Source organism: Bombus bifarius, unplaced genomic scaffold, assembly GCF_011952205.1.
Source record: "Bombus bifarius isolate JDL3187 unplaced genomic scaffold, Bbif_JDL3187 scf7180000008047, whole genome shotgun sequence".
NCBI classification, from domain to species: domain Eukaryota; kingdom Metazoa; phylum Arthropoda; class Insecta; order Hymenoptera; family Apidae; genus Bombus; species Bombus bifarius.
In genome coordinates this window covers 1,678,581-1,706,271 of record NW_022884413.1, presented here as the reverse complement: position 1 = coordinate 1,706,271, position 27,691 = coordinate 1,678,581, and the positions used below count along the sequence as shown (strand labels likewise).

Below are 27,691 nucleotides of genomic sequence, written 5' to 3'. Positions count from 1 at the left end.
ATATCTATGCTAATTTAATTTCTCTAACGGATAATTTTTCGTATTACAATTAATTTCTAAATAACCGTAAATAGTTTAGAAAAAGCATTGTACAAATTAAAAAAATTGTAGGTTTAAAAATTCTAGTCCGCGATCTAATCGTCGAAGCCTAACGGTTGCTTCTTTATACGCGCGTTGAAGTCCCCAGCGGTGCTATCGTTTACCGGCGGCGCTGTTTTACCGACGTCGACTTTCGACTGTGTCATTTCTGAACTCTTTCAAAAACTTCTATACCATTGCGTTAAGTCCGTTCGTTGTTTTACGCGCATTGAAAAATACATTATTGTATCGGTATCAATATCGGTATACAAATATCAATATAGTAAAATAAACGAACACCACGTTAAATACAAGAATATTCTGTTACATACTAATAGAAAATAACATGTTACGATATGCAATGCTAAAGCACTTGACCTATGCTTGTCCTAATATAATTTCGTCGATTTTCTTTATCTTTTGCTTCGTCGATTTTCTTTAGCTTTCGTTTCGTCGAGTTAATCGATTTGCTTATCTATAACTATGCTACTACGAAGCCCGTGTAACGCAATGTTTTCGGAACTTAATTCACAAACAACTCGTCAGTGCTTAATTTCGACATCGAAGAAAGTCCTTCAAAAGGGAGGTGCTCGATCCATCGTTGGATTCTGTTTTGTTCTTCGTGTACAAGCGTCGAAGGCAAAGCGGGGGCAATGTCAAGGTGCTATAAGGCTTGGCGCATCCCTGACCGTCGGTCATTCCACGCGGAGAAATTCGATCGACACGGAGAAGGTTCGGGGAACGTCGACATACAGGAGCCAACGATCTGAAACCGAAGACAACGATGAAGAGCATCTTGTTGGTGTGCGCGTGTTCGTTGCTGATCGGCGTACAGGCCATCGGTAGATACAGAGGATTAGAGTTTTTAGAACCTTGCTCCAGCAGGGACTACAATATCGAGAGTTGCCTCGCTAGGTCAGCCAATGCTCTCACCGAACACTTCCGGCATGGTAAGAAATTATTTGCGTTAAACTTTTTGGCCAAGTTTAGTGGAATAATTAATTTAACCTAGATTAACGTCTGATTTTTAATATTGTTAATATTTATCATCCGCGTGTATGTAGGTTTTTAACGGAATATATCGATTAAACGTTTGTTAGCAGAAATCTTAAAATAGATAGGAAAATTATACTTGTTGAGTATCCTTCGGATTGTAAATTTTTAGCGAAAGCAGGATTTTGAAAAAGTTACGCGTGTTTTACACTTTTTAGTGTTGCTACAGAGACTACCTCGGGATGAGTGCCGGGATCAAAATCCTCTTCTAACGGTACCTATCTTGTAGAAACTCTCATGGGAATATCGATATTCTACTACGCATAATTACGTAATTGCGGAATTAACGTAACTCTAGAACTAAACTGTAAAGTTTAATCGTTAAACAAATATTTAGTTTAATTATCTTCAGACATTTTACCTGTTATTTGATAAGTCGATAATCGTCTACACGTTTTACGATTTATTTCGATTTATTCCGTTTTATTTATTGTTACTTAAACATACACTAATCTCGTATACGTCGAGTTCTTGCTTAATACGTATAAGACTTTAAAAGGTACAATGATCGCTTACGTAAAGGTATCTTACTTTTTCCAAATGTATCAAAATAATTTCTCCGATATTTATAAATATATTTGCAAATAAACAATTGTTCTCTCCTACCCTTAACAAACTCTTTTCTGAAAATATGAAAGAACACGTTCTCCGATAAAATTTTATTTCGATCGTTTCATTCAATTCTAAATTTCGTTCGTATCTGGAATCTGTGACTTTTCTCTCGATCATTCGCCGCAAGACACCTGATAGATCGCAGTGACCAAGTTGCATTACACACTTGCCCGAGATCCGTAGACCCATTTTCTAAAAGTAGGATTCGCGTGTCATGCGGTGAAAAATACGGAAGTCGAAAGTCGGGAATTACAGATTGCGGGAGCACGTGGTATCGTTGAGAACGAGTGAAAAAAAGAAACATCGAGCGCCAAAGAAGCAGGTTATAACGGTGTATTCGAATGGTCACCCAGTGTCCTACATTCCACTAGAACTACGCGTTGCAGTACGATGGAATAGGCTCGGTTTACTCGAGAACATTGAATAAAACATGGCAGGAATTTTTAACATCGAAGCGTTCATCTTTATCTGACATTTATAAGAATTTTTTTCTCGCTATTCTTGATAAATGATATAACAATAAACAAACGTAGACAGAGCTGCAATCGATCGATTAATCTTTTTCCTCCTTTCGCTGTTCCTTTTAATTATAAGCACAAAATTCACGTTCATTCACATCTGCAACACGTGAAATGGAAAAAAGATATCTTTTATATCTCTCTAAATATAAATCGAAACACATCAATTTTCTCGAGTATTTTCAACCATCCCAAAATTTTCTTTCGCATCGTTCGATATTTAAATTTCCTAATTTCGACGATAACCAAAGAAAATACGAAATTAACTTCAAACTGCCTGATACAGATCGAACGTGTTAATTTAGCGATTATCGAACCTCAGGTTTACCGCAATTGGGCTATCCAGAGGTGGAACCCATTATCCTTGACGAACTCCATATCGCACTTGGTGGGGGACCGGATGGCTACAGGGCTCAGTTTAAGAACATTACAGCAAGAGGAGTTTCTACGTTACGAGTGACTGGTTTGAGGGCCAGATTATCGGAAGACGAGGTGCAGCTGCAATTAGCCCTCAGCATTCCGAAAATCAGAGCTGCTGCCAAGTACAGGTCTAGCGGTACCTTGCTGTTGGTGAAAGCCAGCGGTGCTGGTGACTATTGGGGTGAATATGGTAAGGAACGATAATTATTTTTAACGTAATTGTCAATGGAGAATGTAGTGGTAATCTGTGATATTTACTGATTATTAACGTGGTAATAAAGTGTACAGGATGGTTGGTAACTGGTGGTACAATCGAAAAGGGGGTGATTCTACGCGAAAAAAGAAGTCGAAAATATAGAATAACAATTTTTCGTTCGAGACTTTGTTTTCGAGAAAATCGACTTTGAATTTGCGCTCGGTACGCGTGCATTTTATCGCGTCTCGTTATAACGGATCTCACTGTAGATCGTTGTCTCGATGGAAAAATTAAAAAAAAAAGGCCCCGTTTGCGGGGCCTGAATACACATTCAAATCCTACACTTAAATTTTACAACGAGCAATTATTTCTTTACGAATGCTGTTACGTATTATATATTTTTTATAAGCAGTTTTTTAAACAAATCCGAATAATATTTTCTCGCATGCTTAATTCGCTTTCAAGGGACAAAAACTTCAATGAAAGTAGACAATTTGTAATCGTGTATGACTTTTGCAAAAAACCATTGATGTAGTTTAATTTCCCCAAAATAGTACATTTCTCTGAAAATGCCTGGATCTTTTTATCTAAAGTAGAATCCAGGATACGAGGACTTTATGGAGTTACACTAAACTGTCATGATTTTTGTCACTCCTTTAAACTGAATCGTCGCTACTAAAAAAATGTCTTGCATCTGTTAATGGTATCGTTATCCTGTAAAAAGTTAATCAAAATCGGTGTTTTTTAATTGCGCTGCCTCTCAAAACGCGGGGCCGGGTTCCGGCAAACGCGTTGAACCTGCCTTGCGCCGGCCCTGATCGCTGTAGTTAAGACGAATCGTAAAGATTGCCAACACTTTTGCTTTGCCGATAGTCGAATTATCGTAAAGAATTGCAATATCAGAAATTTGCAACCGTATAGATGGTAAATTTTCCTGTATTCTACGTAAGATTGAATTTCGATTGCTGGGTTAAATAACGTTAATCTAATTATCGAAATGTTAAATTTGCCTATCGTACCAACATTGGTAAACTATCGAACGTTACAATTGCAAGAGCCGTAGAATACTACGATGAACCGTAGAATAGATACTTCGAGTGAAATGATTCGAGTTCAAATGGGTTACTCATGAGATAAAGTATCAATTAGATGGCTGCGAGTAGAAGCGGGTTGTGACGGTGAGCAATTATAATTGAAGAGATAAATAAACAGCGATGGTGGAACATCGTGGGCTAAGTGAAAAGGTAAAAGTCACTAGCGTTCTCAACTTTCACCATCGACGTAATGGAAATTTGTTTTCAGCTGATTTTTATGTTCCGTACCGTAGGCAATACTGTGCCGAATTCGCAACAATGTCTATTTAATTATAGAAACGATAATTTTAACGATAACATTGTTCCATATTAACAGACAAAATTTTTAGAAAAGATTTTCTTTTGCTAAAAATTATCTTCCAGTGCCGGAAGATTGAGTAGCAATGAAGTATCTGTAATGAATTGGAAAAGTACATAAACACTGATGTTAAAGATTCTTCATTTGCGTAATACAACACCCGTTTTTAGAAGAGAAAACAAAAGGCTGGTATTCTTTTACTCGGAAAAATTAATTCACATAAGAATTTAAAAATTCTTTCAAAAATTCGGCATACGTAAGATACAAATATGAATAATACAATAATCCTATAGTCGATTTATTTATTTATACAACAAAATTATTCAGAATTGTATACATATACAGGGTGGTTGGTAACTGGTGATACAAGCGGAAAGGGGGTGATTCTACGCGAAAAAAGAAGTCGAAAATATAGAATAAAAATTTTTCGTTCGAGGCTTTGTTTTCGAGAAAATCGACTTTGAATTTTCGCTCGGTACGCGTCCACTTTATCGCGTCTCGTTATAACGGATCTCACTGTAGATCGTTGTCCCGATTAACGTTATTTTTTTAATTTTTTAAATTTTTATTCTATATTTTCGACTTCTTTTTTCGCGTAGAATCACCCCCTCTCCGCTTGTACCACCAATTACCAACCACTCTGTATATACATTTTTAATTTATCATACATTCGTTCATTTCAAAGTATTGAGAGATAGTTTTCAATGAAAATATGGTAATAAATTGTTGAAAAAGTGTGAAAAATATAAGTTCTTTTCGTTTAATGCGACACAAAATGTTTACCTAAAGAAACGTAAAAAGATATGGACAATGTGTGCATCGTGAGAGACACTGAGCTTATCTTCGCGCGAATGGTAACGTTGACCTCTAATTAATTCGCCTTGTAGAATGCAACCAGTTTGGTATAATTGCACTTTGCTGTTTGCAACGCAGAGCGCAAACCTCTTGGTCAATGTGCAGATCTTCAAACATAAATTTTTGCTATTGGTAGGGAAATAGTATAATTTTTGCAGGATTTATAAGCGTATAAATTCTGTGATTAATGGAAAAAAAATTGCTTAGAATTCTACCTGTCAAGTATATAAAAAAAAGATCTACTTAGATTTAAAAGCAAATCTTTTTATGATTACAGAAGGTGTAAAGGCAAAAGTATTCATCCGGGCGAAGCCATTCGCTGCTCAAGGTCGCAATTATTTAAGGTTGCAGCAACTTAAAATGGACTTTAGCGTGCAGAATATTAAGATGGGCGTCGAAAATGTTCGTGACAGCAACGCCATTATTCGTAAGTTTTTTTCTACAGAATTAATGGATTAAATCACGCAAATGTATGCACTAATCTTAACTAAGATTTAACTGTTCAAAATGTAATTTAATTCGGTAAAAACTACGTTTCAAATTTGATCGACCTTTGATCGAATAGATTATAGCGTTGCCAATTTTGTAAAAAGGGTGACGAATATATCGATAAAGATCTTTACAGTCAGTTTGCTAGAAGAACGACATACGCGTATTAAGCGTACATATCTATGTATATTTAAAAGATTCTTGATTTTCTCAAAAATTCATTCTAAGAGCGAACTCTTCCAACAACAGAGTCGTCTTACTTGATAGAATTATGATATTTAAAATAAGAAAAACGTTAGAAGTAAAACATTATTTTATTTCTTTGCGACTACTACTAAGCGAGACTGTTACGTAAACGGCAAAAGCGGAGAATCTTCTTCACCACCAAATGATATAATTATTAGTAATTTACTTTAAGTTTATCTTAGTCTTTCTAATGGTGTGTTCTTCTTCTACAAATCAACTGAATATCTATCTAAGCAATCAGTTTTTGATGGAAATCAACGAGTAAATTGCTGTATGTATAACATGCTGTATGTACATGTAAACATTCATGAAAATCGTGGTATTATGCGTATAAGCTTACATAAAATCTTGGTTCTATCGGATGTGAGCGTTAAAGTCGATCTCAAACAATCTTAATTACCGTGTTTAATCATGTTTAATAAGAGTTTTTCTTTCTCTATGTTATTTCAGTGGCAGCATTAAATCTCTTCATTAACACCAACAGCCAAGAATTGTTAAAAGAGATGAAACCTGATCTAAGGAGGAAATTAGTTCAGGTAATGACAAGCTTCGTTGAGAGGATCTTTGCTCAGGTACCGTACGATGCGTGGATCATCGATTGAATCGATTAAAATTGCATCATATCTGTCGATAGTCACTTAAGGAAAAAGGATCACCAAATATCTTGCGACGCATCGATTAAAAAATAAGAAGTTTATGCATACGAAAGATACAACGACGAAAATGTTATCTTTATGTTCTTTTCTTTTTTAGAAGATTTTTTTGTCCACTAGGAAACGGATGAAATGGGCAGCAAAATTGAGTTTTATAAATATTTATTAATTTGTATATAATTTGTATTTAAATTTGTATTTTGTTAAAATCGACGACTGAGAATCACAATGTTGAAAGCCAGTCTATTGCTAATTTTCATAAGATAGTGTCCTGCATTTATTATTATAAAGCAGCTGTATTGTGGTGTAAAACGTACCGTGGCTGAGATTAAAGTTATACAGTTAATTTTTACAGTTTTTTATTAAACATAAGATTAAATTAGTCGAGCTGCGATAATTTCGAATCTTGAAGTAATTCGAACTTAAGGTATTTCAACCTGATAAGCTTACTTTCGCATTATTTATGTCACTTATACGAATGTAAAATGTTGTAGACATTATGTAAGTGTATGTATGATAGTTCTAAGGAATGGATGATTTGCAATAACAATTTAAATGCCATCGAATTGGACTAATCACGTTATGTTATGTATTCGCGTGTTCATCGATTGCATTGTTACGATTATTTATGACTAACTGAAGAATGAGAATGACGGAAGCTGAATTATCGTTTAATATTCTTATCGTGCCAGTAAATTGGCATTCGTAACGATCGCAGCTTTCTCCGTTTTCATTTTTTAGTTTATAACGTGTGCTTCACACAATATATTTTTGTATACCTTGCTTCATGTTATACGTTTCGCGTTATCATTCGTTTTATATTCTCCCATGTGTTTTAACTATTTCGTTTCTACCGAATTCTATAATGAGCTTTCAAATCTATTTTAGACTGAAAAACAGATCGAACGATGTTATTAATACGAAGCTAGAAACAGTTTATTTTCTGGTATTTAAGAATTATGATGCAATGGTCGTTACATATGTATGTATGATTGCAAATAACACGTGTAAAATGAATCGAAATTGCAATCGCTAATTACATATTAAAATAGGAATTTCCACGAAGGAAAATCCTATGATTTATGAATTATTCACTATACGTGTACACGTTTCGTATTTAGAACGTATACAATCTTAAAATCCTCTCAGTACGTCGACGAATAGAATATTAGAGAGAAGAAGGCAGTTTGAAGAAATAATCGTTTGTAACATTACGGCAAACTTACACATTTAATACGAGAAGGCATCGTTCACTTTTGTCACACACGTTTGTTAACGAAATAAGCGAAAAGTCATCATTTTTCAAACTCAAACGGATGAATCCACAGCGTCTGCGAAAGGTATTTGCGCGTCGTTGTGTTTATTATGATATTTACGTACTAATTAATTATGTCCAGGTATATGGAATTTCGTATTATTTGGTAAAACTTTCATACGAGTGCAAAAATGTAATATTACGAAAACGAAATGTAAAACCCGATGAAAAGTGCATCATTGAGAAGCAAAGGTGCGCGTAATTATTTTTCGTAGCTACTATACGTACAAAATTTAATAGCCTTAAATATAGAATGGGAAAATGTTTTCCAAGTTAACGTTTTAAATTCTAAAATTGTATATAGTCGATATTTAACTCGTGCTATTTCCATTTACATGATATTTCACGCATTTGTAATATTTACAATCCATTTAACTAAGCTAATTATATTGTATTAACAATTCATGATATTTGAATAGAAATTTAATGCAACACACGGTAAAAGATAAATGACAACTATTACGCTGCTTGCTTCACTAAATTTAATAATTTCTTCAATGAAACGTCTCGTTACAAGCGTGTCTATTTGTCATCTTGCAATTTATCAATTTCAATGAACGAGTGTCGTGACTTTTAATAGAGTTCGTGGAAACTATACAAAATAGAAGAAACGAGAAGAATAATTAATGATTTCGACGTTTGCGACGTTCCGAAGTTCCGGAGCCTTTCGTGAAGATGATTATGCACGCCCGTCATTGTTCCTCGGATGGCAGACGAGAAAAATTAATGAAATTACCAATATGATTGGTCACATGATCTAATTAATATCGAATCATGCGCACGAAATGACAAAATAAACTTACAATGCGATCGGTTGATCGTTTGAAGATGACTTAATTTCACTGTTTTTCCTTTCCATGTCTTCTCTTATAATATGAAATATAATATTTGTACGTTGTACAAGGATAGAAGATATTCTCTTCTTGTAATAAAGACCGTATCACTTTTGCAACGTATCACGTCTGCAAAGAACGGAGAAAGGTGAAAAATAATATTTGTTAATTTTTAATCGTAAATGACATTGTTCGTCGCTGAAACAACTCGTTACCTTCAGATCATTTTTTCGGTCTTGTCCAGAAGAAAAATTAAACTTCCGATTTTTTTAACTCGTTCCAATGTAGTAAACAGAGAAAGTACCAAACCGGATGTGATTGTTAATTACACGACATAAAATATATATAAAATATACATAGGTATATATATCGCACGCAAGAATTATTCAGGTTATAACAGATAAGATGCAGGAAAATTTGTATTCTTAATCTAAGATGTTGTAGTATTCCTCGATTAATCATAAAATAATTATTTACATGCATAAAAGTACTATAGTTGTAAGAATATTTTCACGTGTAAATTAATACACACACAAATACATGTAAATAATATTTCTGCCAACGTTTATAAAAAAGGTAATCAATAATTCATGTTTTTAAAGAAGCAGATAAAGACACTGGTACTCCTTGAGTTTATGTTCTTATTGTGGTTTAACTCGAACAACACGATTCGAAGGTGGCAATTTTTATAACGCAATCCTACAATTAACGAGAAAGTATTCGTTTTCGGCATTTGCTTTTGGATATGATAATGGAAAGAAACACGAATGAAATTAAACAGTAGGGGACACGAAACTTTTTTTCTCTCAATATCGACCATTTATTTCTTATTTTTCAACAGTAATTTTCTTTATGATCATTTTGATATTTCCATGACATTTTGCTGAAATTTTTTCTGAAGGAATGCTCGATACATTGATTCATATTTATACGTAAGCTTGTTATTATTTATGTGTAATATTACATAAGAAGCGTTAAAACATATCCAGAGAAATAAGTTCGTTATTTTTAATAATCTAAATTATAATATAATTGAAATAAATTATCGTTACATAAAATACCGTTTTTGAGAGTTTTGTTCTTTGGAGTAAATAACGTTAGATTACAACTAATGGAGAATCGTTTATCTTTGCTGAAATTTTATAACTCGTTATAGTAAATAGTTAAAAATAGGCGTCCTTGCCAAAACTGTATTACATTTAATTATATTTCACAAACGTTTATAGAATTCGGCAAGAAATTTTAATGAAATTTGACAAACTCCATTTCGATTCTATTTTTCAAATTGTCAATTAATTCTTTCAACGTTAAACCGTTTACTCATAAATAGTCCAATTAAGATGTATTAGATTTATTTGTTTTCTTCTTTAACTCTTCTACTCCACTAATGGCATGTTTAAAGCAATGGATTTATTTTTTTTTACAATCTCTTTTTCTTTTAAAAATCGCTATTCACTTCTGAGAGAAACCTGTTTTTGCTAATTATTCACAAATACGAATTCAAGCAAGCTGGCAACCTATCTTGTTATTCATATTTAATTTGGCGAAGAGTCTCAAGTGAAATTTTACTTCTAAATAGGTTTTCGGGATTAAATTTTAATTTGGTAAATGAAATGTTTTTTAAATGATTGCTTATCTATAGGGGACAGTATGTTTTTACGTTCAAGCAAAATTTCATTAAAAATTCCTAAATCAAGCAAATCTAAATACGAAGATATTCTCTTCTTATTTAAATCTCTGTCGGTCGTTTATATGCAGCGTGATGAAGAGATCCTAATAACGGAGCATTGTTTCCCTTTCGTCGCTCCATAGCGTTGATTTCATCGAACAGATACGCTCTCGAAGAATCAAAATGGACAAATCATCTCTATGACGCGTTTCAATGTGGCGGACGCGCTAAAAAGCACGACTACGCTACCTCGATCTACTAATATTCTAAATGCGTATTGTCTTTCCTCTAGCAACGACTGCTGGTCGTTGCCTGTTTTCCAAGAAAGGGACGCGGACAAACGAAAAACCGGCCAACCGGCTCGTGATACTCGACGACGTCGTCGAAGGACAGGGTCAAAATACTATTTCTACCTTGATACATCACGTGCATATGCTTCCCTGCGAACATTTGCTTCTTTTCGAGCACGTTCACTCCACGTGTACGCACGTTTTTCGTAAAAATCATTCCAATTATACGCGATACAGTAAATTTGCGAGGTTTCTTTCCGTGGCGAAGGATGGCTATTTTTATCCTATCCTCTCTCTCTCTCTTTCTCTTTTTACTTTTCTTTACGAGGTCATTTCGTATTTCCGCATAATCAGAATTTTGTTCCTATGTAGAATAAAATGCACGAATATATAATTAAAAATTATTTACGAAAATATCAAATTATCTTGTAGGATAGATACGAGATATGAGTAAATATATAGTTTTGTATTGTAATCCTACATTTATGCAAGAATTGATAATGGTTATATCGTAAGTGGATTTTCTGATGTCGGCATAATGCACGGTGATCGGTAGATCGTGTATCTTTATGTATATTTATGGGAAATGTAATGCTACAACATTTATGGGCAATATATAGATATCTGATGTACAAAATAAATAAAAATGTAAAAAATATTCAAAACACAGTCGTCCTTGTAATATATTCAGTAGTTAAAAAAGAAATATATCTGCGGAAATATCCTTGTTCGTAAAAATATGCATTTGCATAAACGACCGCAGTCTAATGATCGGAAATGTAACTTTTATAAATGTAAAAAGACGTATGAATAAGCATGTGCAATTATTCGGTATACATCAGGCATTGTATACTTGAGCTAATAATAACGTTTTTCGCGTAGGAACAAGAAAGCGTAATTGATCGTATTTTTATAGAAATTGATACATAATTTCATTCTCTTCTTCTCTTCGGTATCGTATCTTCGTAAACCTTTAATTTTGATAAACGGTTTTCTTAAATTTCCTTAATACAGTCGCACGTGGTGAAATCGTAAAAGGATACAACGTAACATAGCACCGTGATCAGAAAGTAAAATTATAAAAATATCGAATGAAACACACGAAATGGTAGTATGGTTTTAGTCTGTGATAGCAGCTTTTGTTGTAATTGTAAAAAAAATAAGGGAACCACCAAATTATTAGAGCCACAGCGTGATGATAAGAAAATAACGCGCATGTAAAAGATCATTTTTCTAACGATCTTACCAAACGTATGTTTACAATCTGCAAAAACAACAAAAACTAGGCACGACTAGATTTTCATTTGAAAATTAGTGTGAAATCATCATTTAATGCAAGTGGCTTTAACAACAATATGATCATCCTACTGCATATGGATATTGGTATTAAGTAATTAAACAGTGCAAGATGACGATTAACCACCTACTTATTCAATGTTTTTATTGAAATAGTAGCGAATTGCGTCGCAGGCGAGATAGTTTATCAGTTTTTATGATGGAAATTGAAAAACATTGTAGGTGATGATGACAAGACAGAAAAAATCTTGGATAGGAGAAAAAGTTTTCCTTAGGTGTCGTTGCATTTTTCAGGAATGAGTCAACACGAGCCAACAGTTTTGTTTCTTTTTGTATTGCATAATGATGGAAATTAATCGAAAAAATATGAAGATGTATGGTTAACTCGTTGTAAGGAAGATCTATGGAAACATCATTATACGAATGAAAATGTGAATTGAAAATCTTATGAATAAAACAGAAATTTTAAATGTTCGTTGGCGAACACGAAGGTGAACAACTATAGATGAAATTAACAACGAGATGGAAGCAAAGTAAAGTATTATCATTATTATGCTCAGATTTTGAAAGGTTGTAGATTTTTTTATAATCGTTTAAACCATATTCTGCATTAATTTCAACGACTGATCCATTCGATTAAATGTTTCTTGTAATTTGTACGATACTCGAAATAAAATTCTTGTACTCGACACGCCAAAGTAAAATGAAAAAGTCAAATTTAAAAACGTATGTATTAGAAATTCAAGCATTAGAGCACTCTAGGATCCATTAGATCTTGGAATTTCCTCTTAGACACTGCTTGTACATCTCGAACGAATCTTCTAATACATCAGTGTAATAGAATTCCATTTACTTAAAAGTCAACGAAGGACAAATAATTTATGTAACTAAGGTTCACTGACTTCCCCCGCAATCTATCGTTTCTCGCTGAAATAATACAATTTCATGTTCGGATAAGCGAATTCGCTCAACAGGAAGTTCATTATCGATCACGTAGTGGCGTAGTAGGTACAAGACATAATAACGTGGAAACGCAACATCATTGGGAAACGGAAATGAAATAATTTACAAACTATAAAAACAGAATAGATTTCCGTGATTAAAAAAATAAAGCTAGTCTGTCATACTTGCATAATGTAGGGTAAATGTTTCGTAATTCGTAAATCTCCGATAAACATTGAAATAGTTTGGTCGAGAACGAATTATAATTGGAAATTTCAAGAATTTTATGAATTTTTTCTTTCGTCGTTATTATATAATATTATTATAGTTATATCACGTGTATATTATTACAATACGCGTGTGTTATTTCATATGTAATAAATAACGTAGATAAACTAACAAAAATTGCAAATAAATCGCGTTAATACGACACTGACCTTTAACGGATTAAAGTTCGTCCGAGTAATTAATGGAAAGATAAATTGAGTTGTAGAATGTATAGCTCGCATGAATATGCACATTTTAACGTGTATAAGATAAAAAATATCGCAACACACGCCTTGTCAAGATCACATGTTGAGAATTCGTAATGTCCTCCAGCACGTTGATCTGGATGCTCTAGAGCAAGTATCATCGACGAATAACAGCAGAGAGGGGAGAAAGGTAGAACTATAAGGACTTGAGGCTGACCTCCGCGTTATTCACTTGTAGACCGACGATCTGATCATTCGTGGGTGACTAAACAGCCCTGCTCTTTCATTCGCGATCGTTCTCATTCGAGATTCTCCGTTACAACGATCGAGATATACTTTTATATTTATTTTAACTCTTTAACAAAATTTTCTTCGACCCAAGAAATTAATCTTTAAGAAGAAGAAATGAAGACAATCGTGCTAGCCGGATTGATCGTGGCGATTTTTGGCGTTACTTTCGCGCACGAACTACGTAAGTGACACTTTGCAATTTTTATTCTTTCGATCAATCTCTTTTAATTTTATCGCTTAGGTTTTCATTTATAGTTCGGCTACTGGTCGAATTTTACGTGCAACGTAGCACGAATTTTGGTGATTTATAGTCGAAGGTTTATGATCTTCGATGATTTATCGATTTACGATATTTTTGGAATACACCGTGGATTTTGGAATATTTTCATACGTGATATTTTAACGTGCGATCGATAAGTTTTTAGAACGAGTCTGAAATTTTATTCTACAAGAAAATTCGTTTACGTGACTATTGTAGTTTTGTAGAAAACTGTTAAACGAAAATGTGTCGTATCGTCTGGAGCAACGAATTGAAACACGCGCGTAATTTTGACGTTTAATTTGATTTGCCAAATTATAGATATGTGTTTGCGATAATTTTATAAAACGACAAAGCTGTCATTTAAAAATTAACGTGGTGGTATTATCAAATCTCATTTCCTATTTAAGAAGCTACCTTACTTTTAGATTCAGTGTAGTTTTCAAATTATAAGTCAGATAGGGAAGATTATTTTAAATCGTAATTAGTCATTGGGTGCACGTAGTCGATGAATCACATAATTAATTTTAATGTATGTATGTACACCTACTACGTACGCATTTCAATGGACATTCTAATCTTAATAATTTAGTCGAGTATGTGAGCAATATAATACAAGAAATAGCTGCATTTTTCTCGAAAGTGAGATGCATAGGAACCGTATTTACAAAAAAAATTGTATTATTGATTTTCAAGTCTTTTTAATTGTATATTTTCATATTTGAAAACATATTTGTTTTTTATCTATTCTATATTTTCTACAATTTTTAATACATGCAACACGTTAAATCACATAAGTTACTTATGATCAATCAGTTTTCTTCTTTTTTTTTTTTTATTTATTTATTAAAATTACAATCAATTCTCGCGTTGAGAATAATCAGTTTTCTAAAACGAAAAGTTTCTATTAATCTTTGTCACAGGTAATTTACATTGATTGTGTTTAGTCATTAATTTGTTACAAAGTACCACAAGGTAAACCTGACAAGAATTCATACATTTGTAAGTTGTAATTAGCATCGTCATGTTGCTTTTGAAAATTTCAGAAGATAAATAATAACTTATCTCGAGTTTGTATTTGCATTACAGAAAAAGCAACTGGACGTATGGGCATATAACTAGATGTATGATTTAATTCTATGAAAACGATATAAATATTGAATATTAATTAACTTTCTAGTAATTGAATCCAAAGAAATTGTATTCCAGCAATTTTTATCGATTTAGAAGAATATTAAAGACATTTTTGAAATTTTTCGTAAAATTGCTTTTTCTCCGATTTATCGTTCACAATTGTAAATTAAACGTAAAATAAAAATTATTTATTGCTAGCTATGTTTTCGGGATTACTGAGATTTTAAATGATTATATTTCTTCGTAGTCTTCTTTTTTATCTTTTCGTTTTATTCTTTCAGCTGACATTTGTTTGTTAACATATTCTACTTACTGTCGCATTTCACGCCCCATGTTCGATGTAATTTACATATTTATGGAAAAACGTTACTATTGAATTTATCTTCGATTAAATAAAAATCATTTAAATTTTAATTTCCATTCTACCATTTTGTAGCAAGAAGAAGAAGAAGAAACATTTTAAAATGAAAAATTACAGTCGACATTTAGATTTAATCATCGATTTAGATGTTTCGTCATTGATATTGATTTCGTGATTAAATAATAATTAATACTTGTTTGTTAAATTGCATGCAGCCGATTTCATTCACGTTTGCAAGAAGAACGATCCGAACTTGGCCGATTGCATAAAAGCAAGTGTGAATAGCCTTAAACCCAAATTGAAGACTGGAGTACCAGAATATAAAATACCATCTTTGGAACCATTGGAATTGGACGAATTGGTAGGCACGTCAGGAGGGAACATCAAATTGATGCTGAAGAATGTCACCGTTCATGGCGCCAGTAACTTCACGTTATTGAAGATGAAGTAAGTAGCAAAATCAATAAGAAAAGAAACTTTTCATAATTTGTAATATCTGAAAGATTCAAAGTGGAAGAAAATTGAAAAATTACGATTTATTCCTCTTAATCCAACCAGTTACATATTTGAAGTTAGAATTATTTCGACGAGATTAAATAGTGAAGTTCTTCGTGTTGTTTGCAGTTCGCGTGGTATGAATGTTCACGCGATAACTTTTCTGGAAATTCAAGATTATATTATATCGTTCAAAGATCTATCAATTGCCATAATTGCAACATTTCCCATCTTGATAATATCTTTGTTGCTTCATTCTCGATCTCACTGAATCCCGCAATTACAAGATGTTTCGATAAACCGAAGCGGCTGAGAATATATCCGATCGTAAACTATTTATGTTTCCAGTCAATATACAATGGTCATTAGATTCTAAATTGTTGTAAGAATACGATGATACGTCCTAACAAGTCTGATATTTTACGCTTAAAGAGAGATACATTATATTTTGCTGTGATATTTTTAAATACTTTTAACAACTAGATCGTATGATATACATTTAAATACGCAAATATACAGGGTGGTTGGTAACTGGTGGTACAAGCGGAAAGGGGGTGATTCTACGCGAAAAAAGAAGTCGAAAATATAGAATAACAATTTTTCGTTCGAGGCTTTGTTTTCGAGAAAATCGACTTTGAATTTTCGCTCGGTACGCGTCCACTTTATCGCGTCTCGTTATAACGGATCTCACTGTAGATCGTTGTCTCGATGGAAAAATTTTTATTCTATATTTTCGACTTCTTTTTTCGCGTAGAATCACCCTCTTTCCGCTTCTACCACCAATTACCAACCACCCTGTATAAGTTTTGTACGAGAAGACTTTCTATTTAAGCTTCGGTTCTTTCCCTGTGTTTGTAAAAATATAAAAATATTCACAGTATAGGCATTGTTGATACACGTATTTTAAAAAAATTAGAATTAAAGAAAATTCCATAAGTAAAGATATTACTAGCGAATTTTTATCGACGAATTTTCCACTTTTACAGTTGTAACGCGTTACGTCGTTTATTATAAAATTTAATGCGCTACGAATTATGTAAATGCGACTGATTTATGATATGATTATGTTTGCGTAATAGAAAGTCGATAGGATCAGGGAAAATGTCAGATTCGAGCATCATTGTTGTGTCTGAGTTGTAATCTTGATTACGAACTATGTGTCTATATAACAGTGAAAGAATCGTTGTGTCTAGACGCCATAACGTGTCGTTGATTCATCAATCATCAATTTTTATCATAGCATGGCATTCATGTTCGAGAAGTGACAAGATCACGATTATTTAAAATTTTAAATAATTAAAATAATTCACTTTAGCTTTTGTACCTCTGCGTCGTAAAGATGAAGTTATTAATATTTCAAGTATTCAGTAAATTTCACAAGTATCAAGTATCGTATATAATAGAATTTTGACTGTGAATTAAAATTGCTAGAAACTTGCTATGTTTCCCTTTACAATAGACTGTACAAAGTTTGTTTATTACGAAAATAATGATGTTGTTGCAAAATTCGATTTACCTACTGTCAGTACTGTAAGTTAATTATTCGAGACGAGTTTCAGTGAATATGAAGGAAGATTGCGTAGCAGGTTTCATAAAACAAACTTGGCTTCCGTCATTATGTCAAATTAACCGGGTAATGACACATGTTATGAACTCGGCGATGAACGACCTGCCTTGAAATGACATTCGGAAATGACGACGTCGTATAGCGTAGCAGTTAAGTATGTTCGCGAAGACGAACTTGGACTCGAGGAGAAACGAATTAATTTCAAATGTTCCAGAGAATTCGGATAATCGGAAACCTAAAAAATTCCATTCTTTAGTATCGGGATTATCTAATTTATCGTAATTTTTTAAAAATATAGAAGAATGAATTATAATGAATTATACGCAGTAAAAATTCGAAAAACGCGTGGCAAATTGTACAAACCGAGGAAACTGGTTAATTGGGATTCGATGAACAGATTGCAGGACCCTTTTACACTTTGACAAGTACCAGTAATTTTCACTGGTAAACTCATTATATTATTCTTTTGGTTATCTTCGCGAAAGTCGTTATATCATTGCGGAAAAAAGATATAACATAAAGTAGGAATTTTCAAATAAAACTGTAAAATCAGCCAATTTGACTGGTGTGGTATTTTTAGTGTTAGCATCTAGCGATCGATCCGGAATTTTCCCGATAACCGATATCATCATATCGAATGATAGGCGGTAAAAATTTGAAAAACGCGTGGCAAGTTGTTGAAAACGAGGAAACTGATTAAATGAGGTTCGATAAACACATTATAGGAACCTTTTACACTTTGACAAGTACCAGTAATTTTCACTGGTATTGGTATAAGTAGTCTTGATACAAAATTAGTTTCAGTTTGAATACATAAAAAACAAAATAAAATTCATTATATTATTCTTTTAGTTATCGTTGCGAGAGTCGTTACATCATTGCGGAAAAAAGATATAACATAAAGTAGGAATTTTCAAATAAAATTGTAAAACCGATCAATTTGACTGGTATGGTAGTTCTAGTATTAATCATCTTTCACATTTTTTATATTTCCCCTTTTTCTGGTTTATATCTTTTTCGACGTTTCGTCTCATACTTCGTTATTTATCGTCCTTAAGTCTTGAAAATCAGATGCAATTCATTGGTGATGATTGATTCCCGACGGGGTGACTCATAAACGAATAAATAAAACAACAGTAAGAGATCCTCTCTTTGTATTCCGCATATGCGCGAGTGACCGTGACACGAACTGCTGTGACTCTAGTTGGAAATAATTTGTATGGCGAACGTGACAGGTGAATTGCAAAAAGGGATGGAAACCGTATGTTTGGAAACGATGAATGTCAGTGACGTGTAATTTATTAATCAAACGATTCTTCTTGTTTCTATCAATCAGAATCGTTTCTATTTTAACTAAAAGTTCTTTACGAGCATAGGAAATTATATAAAATTATAAAAGGAAATATTCTTCGATCGCCACGAGATTTTTATACATTTTATCCTGAGAATATCGGAATAGATCGAGATATACTGCACCGTAACGTATATTTTCGCAAAATATACAGGGTGGTTAGTAACTGGTGGTACAAGCGGAAAGGGGGGGGGGGATTCTACGCGAAAAAAGAAGTCGAAAATATAGAATAAAAATTTAAAAAATTGAAAAAATAACGTCAATCGAGACAACGATCTACAGTGAGATCCGTTATAACGAGACGCGATAAAGTGGACGCGTACCGACCGAAAATTCAAAGTCGATTTTCTCGAAAACAAAGCCTCGAACGAAAAATTGTTATTCTATATTTTCGACTTCTTTTTTCGCGTAGAATCGCCCCCTTTCCGCTTGTACCACCAGTTACCAACCACCCTGTATATACCGTATCCGCGCATCTTTTTCAACCTGGCTCATCGGAGTCCACGTTGACGTTCAACGCTTTAAAATTTTAAGAAATTCTTGTATTCTTTCAATCCTTCATACACTCAATTTTCCGCAGAGCCAATTTGGACACCCTAAACTTCGTAGTCGAGCTAGACCTTCCAAATCTTTCTATCGAAGGAAATTACGACGTGGATGGACGAGTAATCCTTCTTCAGATTCGAGGAAGCGGACCGATGACTGGCGATTTTACAAATTGCAAGGCGCTGGTGAAACTGCAGATGCAGGTGTCAAAGAGAAGCGACGGTGAAAATTATCTGAAACTGACCGAACTTAAGACCAGAATCTCGGTAGGAGGTGGTAAACTGAATCTGCGAAATCTGTTCGGCGGTGATCCAGTTCTTGGCGAAGCTGTTAACACCGCCATCAACAGCAACTTCGACTCCTTTATGAAAGAGATAAAGCCATCTATCGAGAGCGCTATTTCCAACACGTTCACAGGGATTACAAACGGTATCCTGGAAGAGTTTACTTACGAGATGCTTTTCCCAGAATCGTAAAAACGTACCAAAAAATATCGTAAATCAATGATCGAGCACTGACCACAGTGAGATGATCTATGTCATTTTTAAAGAAATTCATTGAAGTATGTTAGTAAACGACAAAGAAGATTTCTTAGTATTCTTAAATCTGGAATTATGATTTTGCTTTCGAATTATGTTGGCGAGATTGCAGGAGATTATTGTACTTATTCGTTTGAAAGATGAAAAAATGCGAGTGTCGGGTACATTACGGATTTTTGTGCATTTTATGGGAAATTGAAAAATGTAAAAATATGCATAGAATACATGTAATACGGCAAATATATGAAATATCCAAATAGTATATGTACATAAGTAGTTTATAACGTGTGGATGGAACAAATTTCTGCATAAATTCTATTTTTTTTTGTTTTGTTTTTTTAGTGTAAATGCATCAATACTCGCAGTCTGGTGACGAAATATATAAGACGAACTTATACTTTTTCGCTACCGTTCGTAATAATCGCGTTAATATGTTAGTTTCTTTCATTGAGTTTTCTATCTTCCGTTTGCAATTATTATTGCGGAATCGTTTGTATTTTCTTTCTTAATTAATTTAAAAATACATTTGTAATATTGTAATTCTTCAGTTGCCATCTTCGATGTTTTGTGATTATTGCAATACTTTGCGATGAATTTTGAAAAAAAAAAAATAGTTATCTGTATAATGCTTAAGGGGGCAATGCGTGAGTCAAATAAAGAAATTAATTTTACATCACGTTTACAGTTACATCTGTTTTTGGTTAATTACATAGAACGATATTAATACAAGAAATTGGTAAGATAATAAACAAAAGTATAAAATGATTTTATGCAATTTATTATCACAATAAACAATTGTATCAAATATCTTCAGAAATGCGTATTTTTTACTAATAAGCGTGTAGGGTACATTTTTTACAGAATATCGTAGAACGTTTAACAAGGAGATAATTTCAATAAAATACATAAAAAGAAAATTAATTACAAGCATAACGAAGATGTGATTTAAATCACTCACATAGTTGACAATTTTTTAATGCGCGAAATTTATGTTATTTCAGTCGCTCTAAAGATGTTGACAAATTTGTCATCGATAAACGCCGTGACTAATATATGGTTAAAAAAATATTCGAATAACGAACGGTTTATTTCATGGGAAACGTAACTCAACCGCTTATTTCGTTCCAACAGCTATTTCCTTTTATTTCACAGGGATTTTCGCAGCGATCTCTTAACGATCTCGTTTACTCCCGATCGGGGAAAAGTTCGTCGTAAGAGAAATGCTTGCAGATCTTGTTAGATATTTCTAGGCATCTCTGGGAAATGGCTTTCTCCAAATGAGGTCTGGTCATTTCCAATATTTCCCGATTATTGTGGCCAACCGCCTGTTTGAACGCATCTTGCAGAGTTTTGTCGAAATTTTCCGGCTCGTATTTGATGGTATAATCCTTGACGTTCAAGTGCGTGGTCATCGACGAGAAGTAGACATACTGTTTTCCAGCGTGTTCGACCAGGTTGTACAACAATTTTATCTTTACGTTTACGTCATCTGTAAAGCGAGTTTGTAATTATCGTTACGGAAAAATGTTTCAGTTGCGGTTTTGACGGTGAACGTGAGGCGAGGGGAATGGCTAGAGCGGATCGATAACAGTCGATTTCTTCCGATCTTTTCTCGAAAGAATCGTATCTAAGCAATTATAAACCGACTTTGTAAAAATGGGCGAGCGTTGCGAAATTCGAAGGTTCGTATTTCTTAAACAAATTCGAAATCAATAAAATATAGATTCAAACTCTGGCTAATTTCACATGGACTGTAGCATATTTCATCTCTAAGTGGCCCGTTTGGCATGGAGCAACCCTCTTGAAATTTATATAGCGCATACAATATGCGTACAGAATTGTTCTATGACAAGTATCCAAATATGTAGTTTCTCGAGCCAATGTACCCGTATCCATAATTTTATAAGTTCAACTTCACTTTGGCTTACACCAAATTTGTAGCTGTTTCTTACAACACGTTACAAGTTTTTACGAATAGAATCCAGAAATACTTCTTTTAACGCGCGGATATTGTTATTTTGAAAATGACGTATATACAAAGTTCGTACGTATTCTACAGTTTACTTGAATTATACTCGTATAATAATATGCCTTATGACTCGTGCGCATCGCCAGGAGTCAAGGACCGAACGAATTAATATTTTCTAAATATAAAAAAATTACATAACGATACGATGAAACGTACGTATAATTCTTTAACTTACTTGTGGTAAAGGTGAGAGGTCCTCTTCCATTTATAGGGATCAAGATCTTAGCGCTAATATTGTAATTGCCATCTATTTTAGCTTCATCCAAATTCAGATCGATGTCTACTTGGCGCTTCTCGAGATCTAAGTGCAGACTATTTATATGATACGTCAATAAGCCAGTGAGTGTTACGTCGGATCCAATGGCCTTAAAGTTTTCGACGTCAATAAGTGTCATGTCCCCGATTGCCATTGGGTCTGTTCGTGGAACATCCAACTCTGGTATACCAGCGGCCAGTTTCTTGGCTATACCAGCCACGCTCTTGATGACGCAGTCATCGAGATTCGGATTTTTAATGCCGCAAATATGTATGTAAGGAGCTGCAAAGATGGTTATCAGATTTATCAATATTTATCTTTCAATCTTATTCTTCGAAACATCAGTTACGATTATATTCTAGCGTTTTTGTAATATCGGGCCCTGAATCTTCTTATTTCGATCTTTGCAAGATTTTATATTCTTTTATACTGTTAAACAGAGAAGAAAGAAGAAACGAAAAATGAGAAGTGACAAAAGGAAAAGGAAATAATCAGAGTCACCGTTGGCACGAGATATTAGAGCGTAAGAGGAAATGGAAATCCTGGGAACACTCGATGTCCGTAGAACCTGAGCGATTGGAAGCAAGATAGTTGGCCAGGTAAATATTGGGCTGGTAACTAAGTGATTGCGGATTTTGTCATTAGGTGGTATTGATAAAATCCGCAATTACTTAGTTGCCAACTCAATAATAAGAAAATAAGTTAGTTGATAAGGTAACTTAAGGATACTGTAAGGCATTTTGTTAAGGACACGGAAATCCCTCAAATCCGTTAAGGGGAAAGAGCAGTAAAAGAAAATTATTATTCTTAATCCTTTTCTTGTAAGGTATATTTTCCGTAGAATTATATATTTATTTCTGTGAAGAAAGTGGTTGGGTCGATAATTAAAAATTTATCATCCTGCTACTTGAAATTACTTATTACGTATTTTCATTTCTCTGAAGTTTAAAGTATACGAGTTCGTTCGCAATTTTTTGGCAATTTGATATTTTTTATTTCTAATCTTCTTTGTTTTCTCCTAATTCATTTTCCCTAATATTTTATCATAAAGACGAATAGAAAAATCAAAATACTTTATGCAGGACAGGAAGGAGGAGAAACATAGATTTCCAGGAACACACGCGTTTACTTTTTTTTTTTTGCAAGGAAATTAATTTTAAATGTTGTACAAATGCAGAATGATTAGCAATTCCAAGTCGATTACGTAAAGTACTCTGATAATTAGTCTATTTGGATAGATATTCCTCATTCTTTACTTTTTCTTAAGAATATTTTTCAATAGACTACCGTTCTTCTTAAAAATTCAACACATCATATATAAAATTGTTATTCGTTTATAGGTGTTACTGACCGATTAAATAACGATCCCTCTAGGGTATGTTTCTGCTGGCACGAACGATTACTTTATTTCCTGTTTTTCAGATTTTTAGTTTTTATTTTCACATTTACGACTAAGACGATAGCTACGTGTAATAGCTTATTTATGTTATATATTCAATTCAATAAGGAAAATTTTATTCTTCGTAAAGAGATGAAAGGAGATAAAAGAGATGTAGATATTTCAAATTCTAGACCGATACGTTTGATGCATTCCTTTTTCTTTATATTTATATCTTATATTTAAGTTATTACATCTACTTACATATGTCGGTGTTCTATTTTCATGCAATGAATTTAATTGTGAAATACATCATTTAATATACAGTGTATAACGTAATGTACAAATTGCGTAAAATATTCTCACTTTAATGCTACTTTTCAGTCGACTAGATCATCTTAGATAAGTTAAGTTAACATACAATTTCGTAAAATGTTTTCACCTACGCAAATAAATATTCAACACTCAACGTTTAACATATTTTACCAATCTGTTGTAAACTGTAATTCTTTAAATTCTATGCGCAATCGGATTTGCGAGCTTCCTGGTTTTCGACAGCATTGATAGTAATTGTATGGCATGCAAAGTTTTCTTCTGTGTTACGATGCACAGCCTTCATGTCGTCCATGATATTTATTCATTTATGGATATCCTCGACATATCCGTGTATTAATCATCTATAACCGCTTAATTAAAATATCAGTATGAAAAAGCCTTTTCCTCATTTTTTTATTTATCTTCATTTTATGTCCTGTTACATGATTCTGATTCATTAGCTCTATCGATACGATGCGTTTAAGTCACGATAAAATGATTTCTTCTAAATCGTATCTATCCGTATTATGCACTTGAAATTGTATTTTGATAAACGTTGCTTGTATTTTCGTTGGATTCATGGTTGTATTTGTTACAGTGGAATTATATTTGTTTTACCGTTGAATTGACTAAAATAATTCACAGTAAAGAATATTAAATTTAGAGGAAGTTACAACGTGTTTGTCTATTATTTTAGCAACGCTTCAAAGTGTCTGTTTCGCGTTGCAGTGCGAGTTTTCAGTGTCAATATTTAACGTAAAATTATACTTAGTGTACGTATATATATTTCTATATATTGTGACATTTGATACTTTATTCTGCATTACGTCTTATTACACATTTATCGAATATTCGATAAACACTAATGCAGGATTATAGATTTTATCAAAGATTAATCACAATATCAAAGAGTAAATTAAATATTAAAGGCTTTCTCAAGTTTTACTGTTTTTCCTACTAACTGGTTTACCGGAAAATGAAAGCCGAGAAGAGATCTGAAACAACTCCCAAACTAACTAACTCTAAAATAACAAATAAGCGAATTTTTCACCGATATTAATTGGTAAACTGTAGTTTAATTAACTGCTATGATTTTTACAATAATATTTATACAATCTATATTTGTCTGTTTATTTAAATTAACGTTTGCCTTCTCGGAATACATGAATTCTGCTTGATCTATACGAATATTCTATACAATTAATATTTAGTAATATAACAATATAATACACAATATAATTTATATATGTAAATTAATTAACACACCACATATGTAAGTAACTGACGTTTTATTTTCAACTTTCAGCTATCCTATTCTTTCCCCTTCTTTCAACTTTCTGACCACCATAATTTTCTAAATCTTATGTCTAAAAATCTAGAATCTTATTTATAAGTATACATTTTTATTTTAAAGAAATCTAAAATATTATTTAACAAGCTTTCAAGTGTATAAGAAGTTTAAGTGAGATATATTGTTTTATTTAAAAAAAAAAACGAAAAAATCATATCGAACTTGAAATTTACTTACGAACTTCAGCTGCCATAAATCCAACAACAATCGTCAGAAAGAGAAGCGACCTGGACAACATTCTTTCGTTCTGTCAGATTCAATATTAAGAGCGGAAATAATCACAGATCTCCGTTTTTCTGCAGAAATCGGAACTGATCTTCGGCCGTCTGCCAACCTCTTATATATACTCTCAGGGTATGCTGAATCGACAACGGTTCTGAATCATCAAAGTCCACGACAGTCGTGATTACAAAAAAACATAGGAAGAGTCTTCCCCCACTGAGTTTGTTTTATCAATTAGTCCGTTTCAATTTAGAATTTTAATGAGTATAATAAATATTTATGTAATTGATATTTCACGCTATTCCTCTTTTTTCCATCTTGTTTTTCTTCTTTGTTCCATGTGTTTACGTGTAAGTACTATTTAATATAATATTTATATAATTGATATTTCGACTCACGTTATTCCTTTCTTTTTTCCATCTTGTTTCTCTTCTTTGTTCCATCTGTTCGCGTGTAAGTGCTAGATTTATTTTGTTGTTATCGTAACATTACAATATTTTTGTTCCGAGACGACGGAATAGGAAATATTTGACAGATTTTTAGGTATATCATTTTTACAAAGAAGAACAAGGAATTAAATTATCATTGTTATTGAACTTATCTTTCATTGAACTATGATATGGTTATGGTTATTATAAGAGGGGAGGAAATATAAAAGAACGTGAGAAAGCGTATGGTTTGTAGCCAGAAGTACTTCTCGATTCACAGACCAAGAATTATGACTTGTTTTTTTAATCGTACACTAGTACAGAAAGCATAATTATTTTCTAAGTACTTTAAGTACTGTATTTAGTACTCTTTCTTTCCTACTTTTTTTGTAAGAAAAGTTTCTTATCGTTATTCTCGCGATAAAAAAGTGAAAAACTACAAGCGAGTAGGGTGAAATGGATTGGTAGTTGTCGGACGATCCTCAGATCTTTTGCAATATAATATTTTATTTTAAGAAATAACGTCTCTTGATTTAATCATTATCCTAATTTTACACCTCGAGTTTCATATTCATTTTCTAAATTTATTTCTTTGAAACTTATTATTAATATGTTTTATTCATGCTGAACAAACATGTTTATTTTCAGACATTTCGCAAGATACGGGAGATACGATATTTTATGAAATGTATGATATTTATCATACATTCGCGTATAAGCAAAGAAACAACATTTTCTTCTCCATTGATCCACGAGACAATTTCCCAATTATTCTTTTACTATAATTCTACTTTAATACGTTAATCACTTCTTTGTATTATTTATACAGTGGAGAGGGAAGGAAGAGGAACAGAAGGAACTTTTTGAAACCATGAAAATAGCCGCGAAGCTGGGCATAATCGTCGCAGACGATACGATAAGGAACAAAGAGATCGCTTGAAAATCTAAATAGTATTTGATTGGCAACTAAATGATCGCGGATTTTGTTTTGTAAATTGTGTTGTAATTGTAAATAAGATACTATATCTGGTACTATAGTTAAATTCACGTACATACAAATTATATTCAAACTGAGTAAACTATGCGCATAACTAATTCCCGTCATAAATCGATGATTTGTTGTAATCTCTTAATAAATCTCAAGAGTTGATTCTTCCTCTAGTAAAAACACGAAAACATCGCGAAGAGGATACTCGATGAGAAACTCAAACTTGTTTCTTAAATTCATCAACTTAAGAACAAAAAGAAAAGGGAAAGAAGGGAGGAAAACGAGAAAGGTAGAGAAACAGCTAATAAAATCCCTGATCGGGTTGCAACATTATTCCACGAACGTGGTACGATGATTAAGATCACGCTTCGAGGTAAGTGACCGGGTTTACTCGCATATTTTGTCACGGATCGCGGAATTTAGGGCCAGTACCGCGGCGATCGCTTTTGCAACTTTCGCCGTCGCTTAACGATCCTCGTAAAAACCGCAGAAATCGCCAGGACCGACTGTTCCTCCCTTCTTTCATCCCCTTCCTTCGCCGCTGCACGAATACACTAATTTGCAATGGTGGAAGAACATCGAACTCACACGATCTCAGTGGATCGTTCTCTTGGAACAATCGTTTTTTTACATGACCACTTTGTCGTTTCGATCGATTAGCATAGCTATTAACGATTGGTTGGTAGTAAAACTGAATATTTACTTGGTTGGTGGTACTGAATACTTACTTGGAATCGCGATTAGTATTCAAACGTCGACAACTCGAAGATAATTGCATGTGTACGTCATTGATGGAAACGTGTCTGGTTCGATTAAAGCTGATCGTTGGTTCTGACAATAAAAAAAAAAAA

The 27,691-nt window shown here is 33.2% G+C and overlaps 3 protein-coding genes across 3 annotated transcripts; 2 read left to right on the top strand and 1 right to left on the bottom strand.

Moving 5' to 3' along the window:
• Positions 1–726: 726 nt before the first annotated feature.
• Positions 727–8,201, top strand: LOC117207983 (protein takeout-like). The gene is made up of 4 exons (XM_033448737.1): positions 727–1,028; positions 2,584–2,871; positions 5,402–5,551; positions 6,310–8,201. Exons 1-4 carry the CDS (start codon positions 863–865, stop codon positions 6,459–6,461), a joined length of 756 nt encoding a protein of 251 aa, XP_033304628.1. The 5' UTR covers positions 727–862; the 3' UTR covers positions 6,462–8,201.
• Positions 8,202–13,492: 5,291 nt separating this feature from the next.
• Positions 13,493–20,158, top strand: LOC117207978 (circadian clock-controlled protein-like). The gene is made up of 3 exons (XM_033448730.1): positions 13,493–13,802; positions 15,591–15,822; positions 19,369–20,158. The coding sequence occupies exons 1-3, from the start codon at positions 13,736–13,738 to the stop codon at positions 19,808–19,810; spliced, it is 741 nt and encodes a 246-aa protein (XP_033304621.1). The 5' UTR covers positions 13,493–13,735; the 3' UTR covers positions 19,811–20,158.
• A 472-nt stretch (positions 20,159–20,630) lies between these two features.
• LOC117207979 lies at positions 20,631–25,539 on the bottom strand. Its single transcript, XM_033448731.1, has 3 exons — positions 25,380–25,539; positions 22,078–22,440; positions 20,631–21,362 (listed from the first exon to the last, which is right to left on the bottom strand). Exons 1-3 carry the CDS (start codon positions 25,438–25,440, stop codon positions 21,058–21,060), a joined length of 729 nt encoding a protein of 242 aa, XP_033304622.1. The 5' UTR covers positions 25,441–25,539; the 3' UTR covers positions 20,631–21,057.
• Between the last annotated feature and the right edge of the window lie 2,152 nt (positions 25,540–27,691).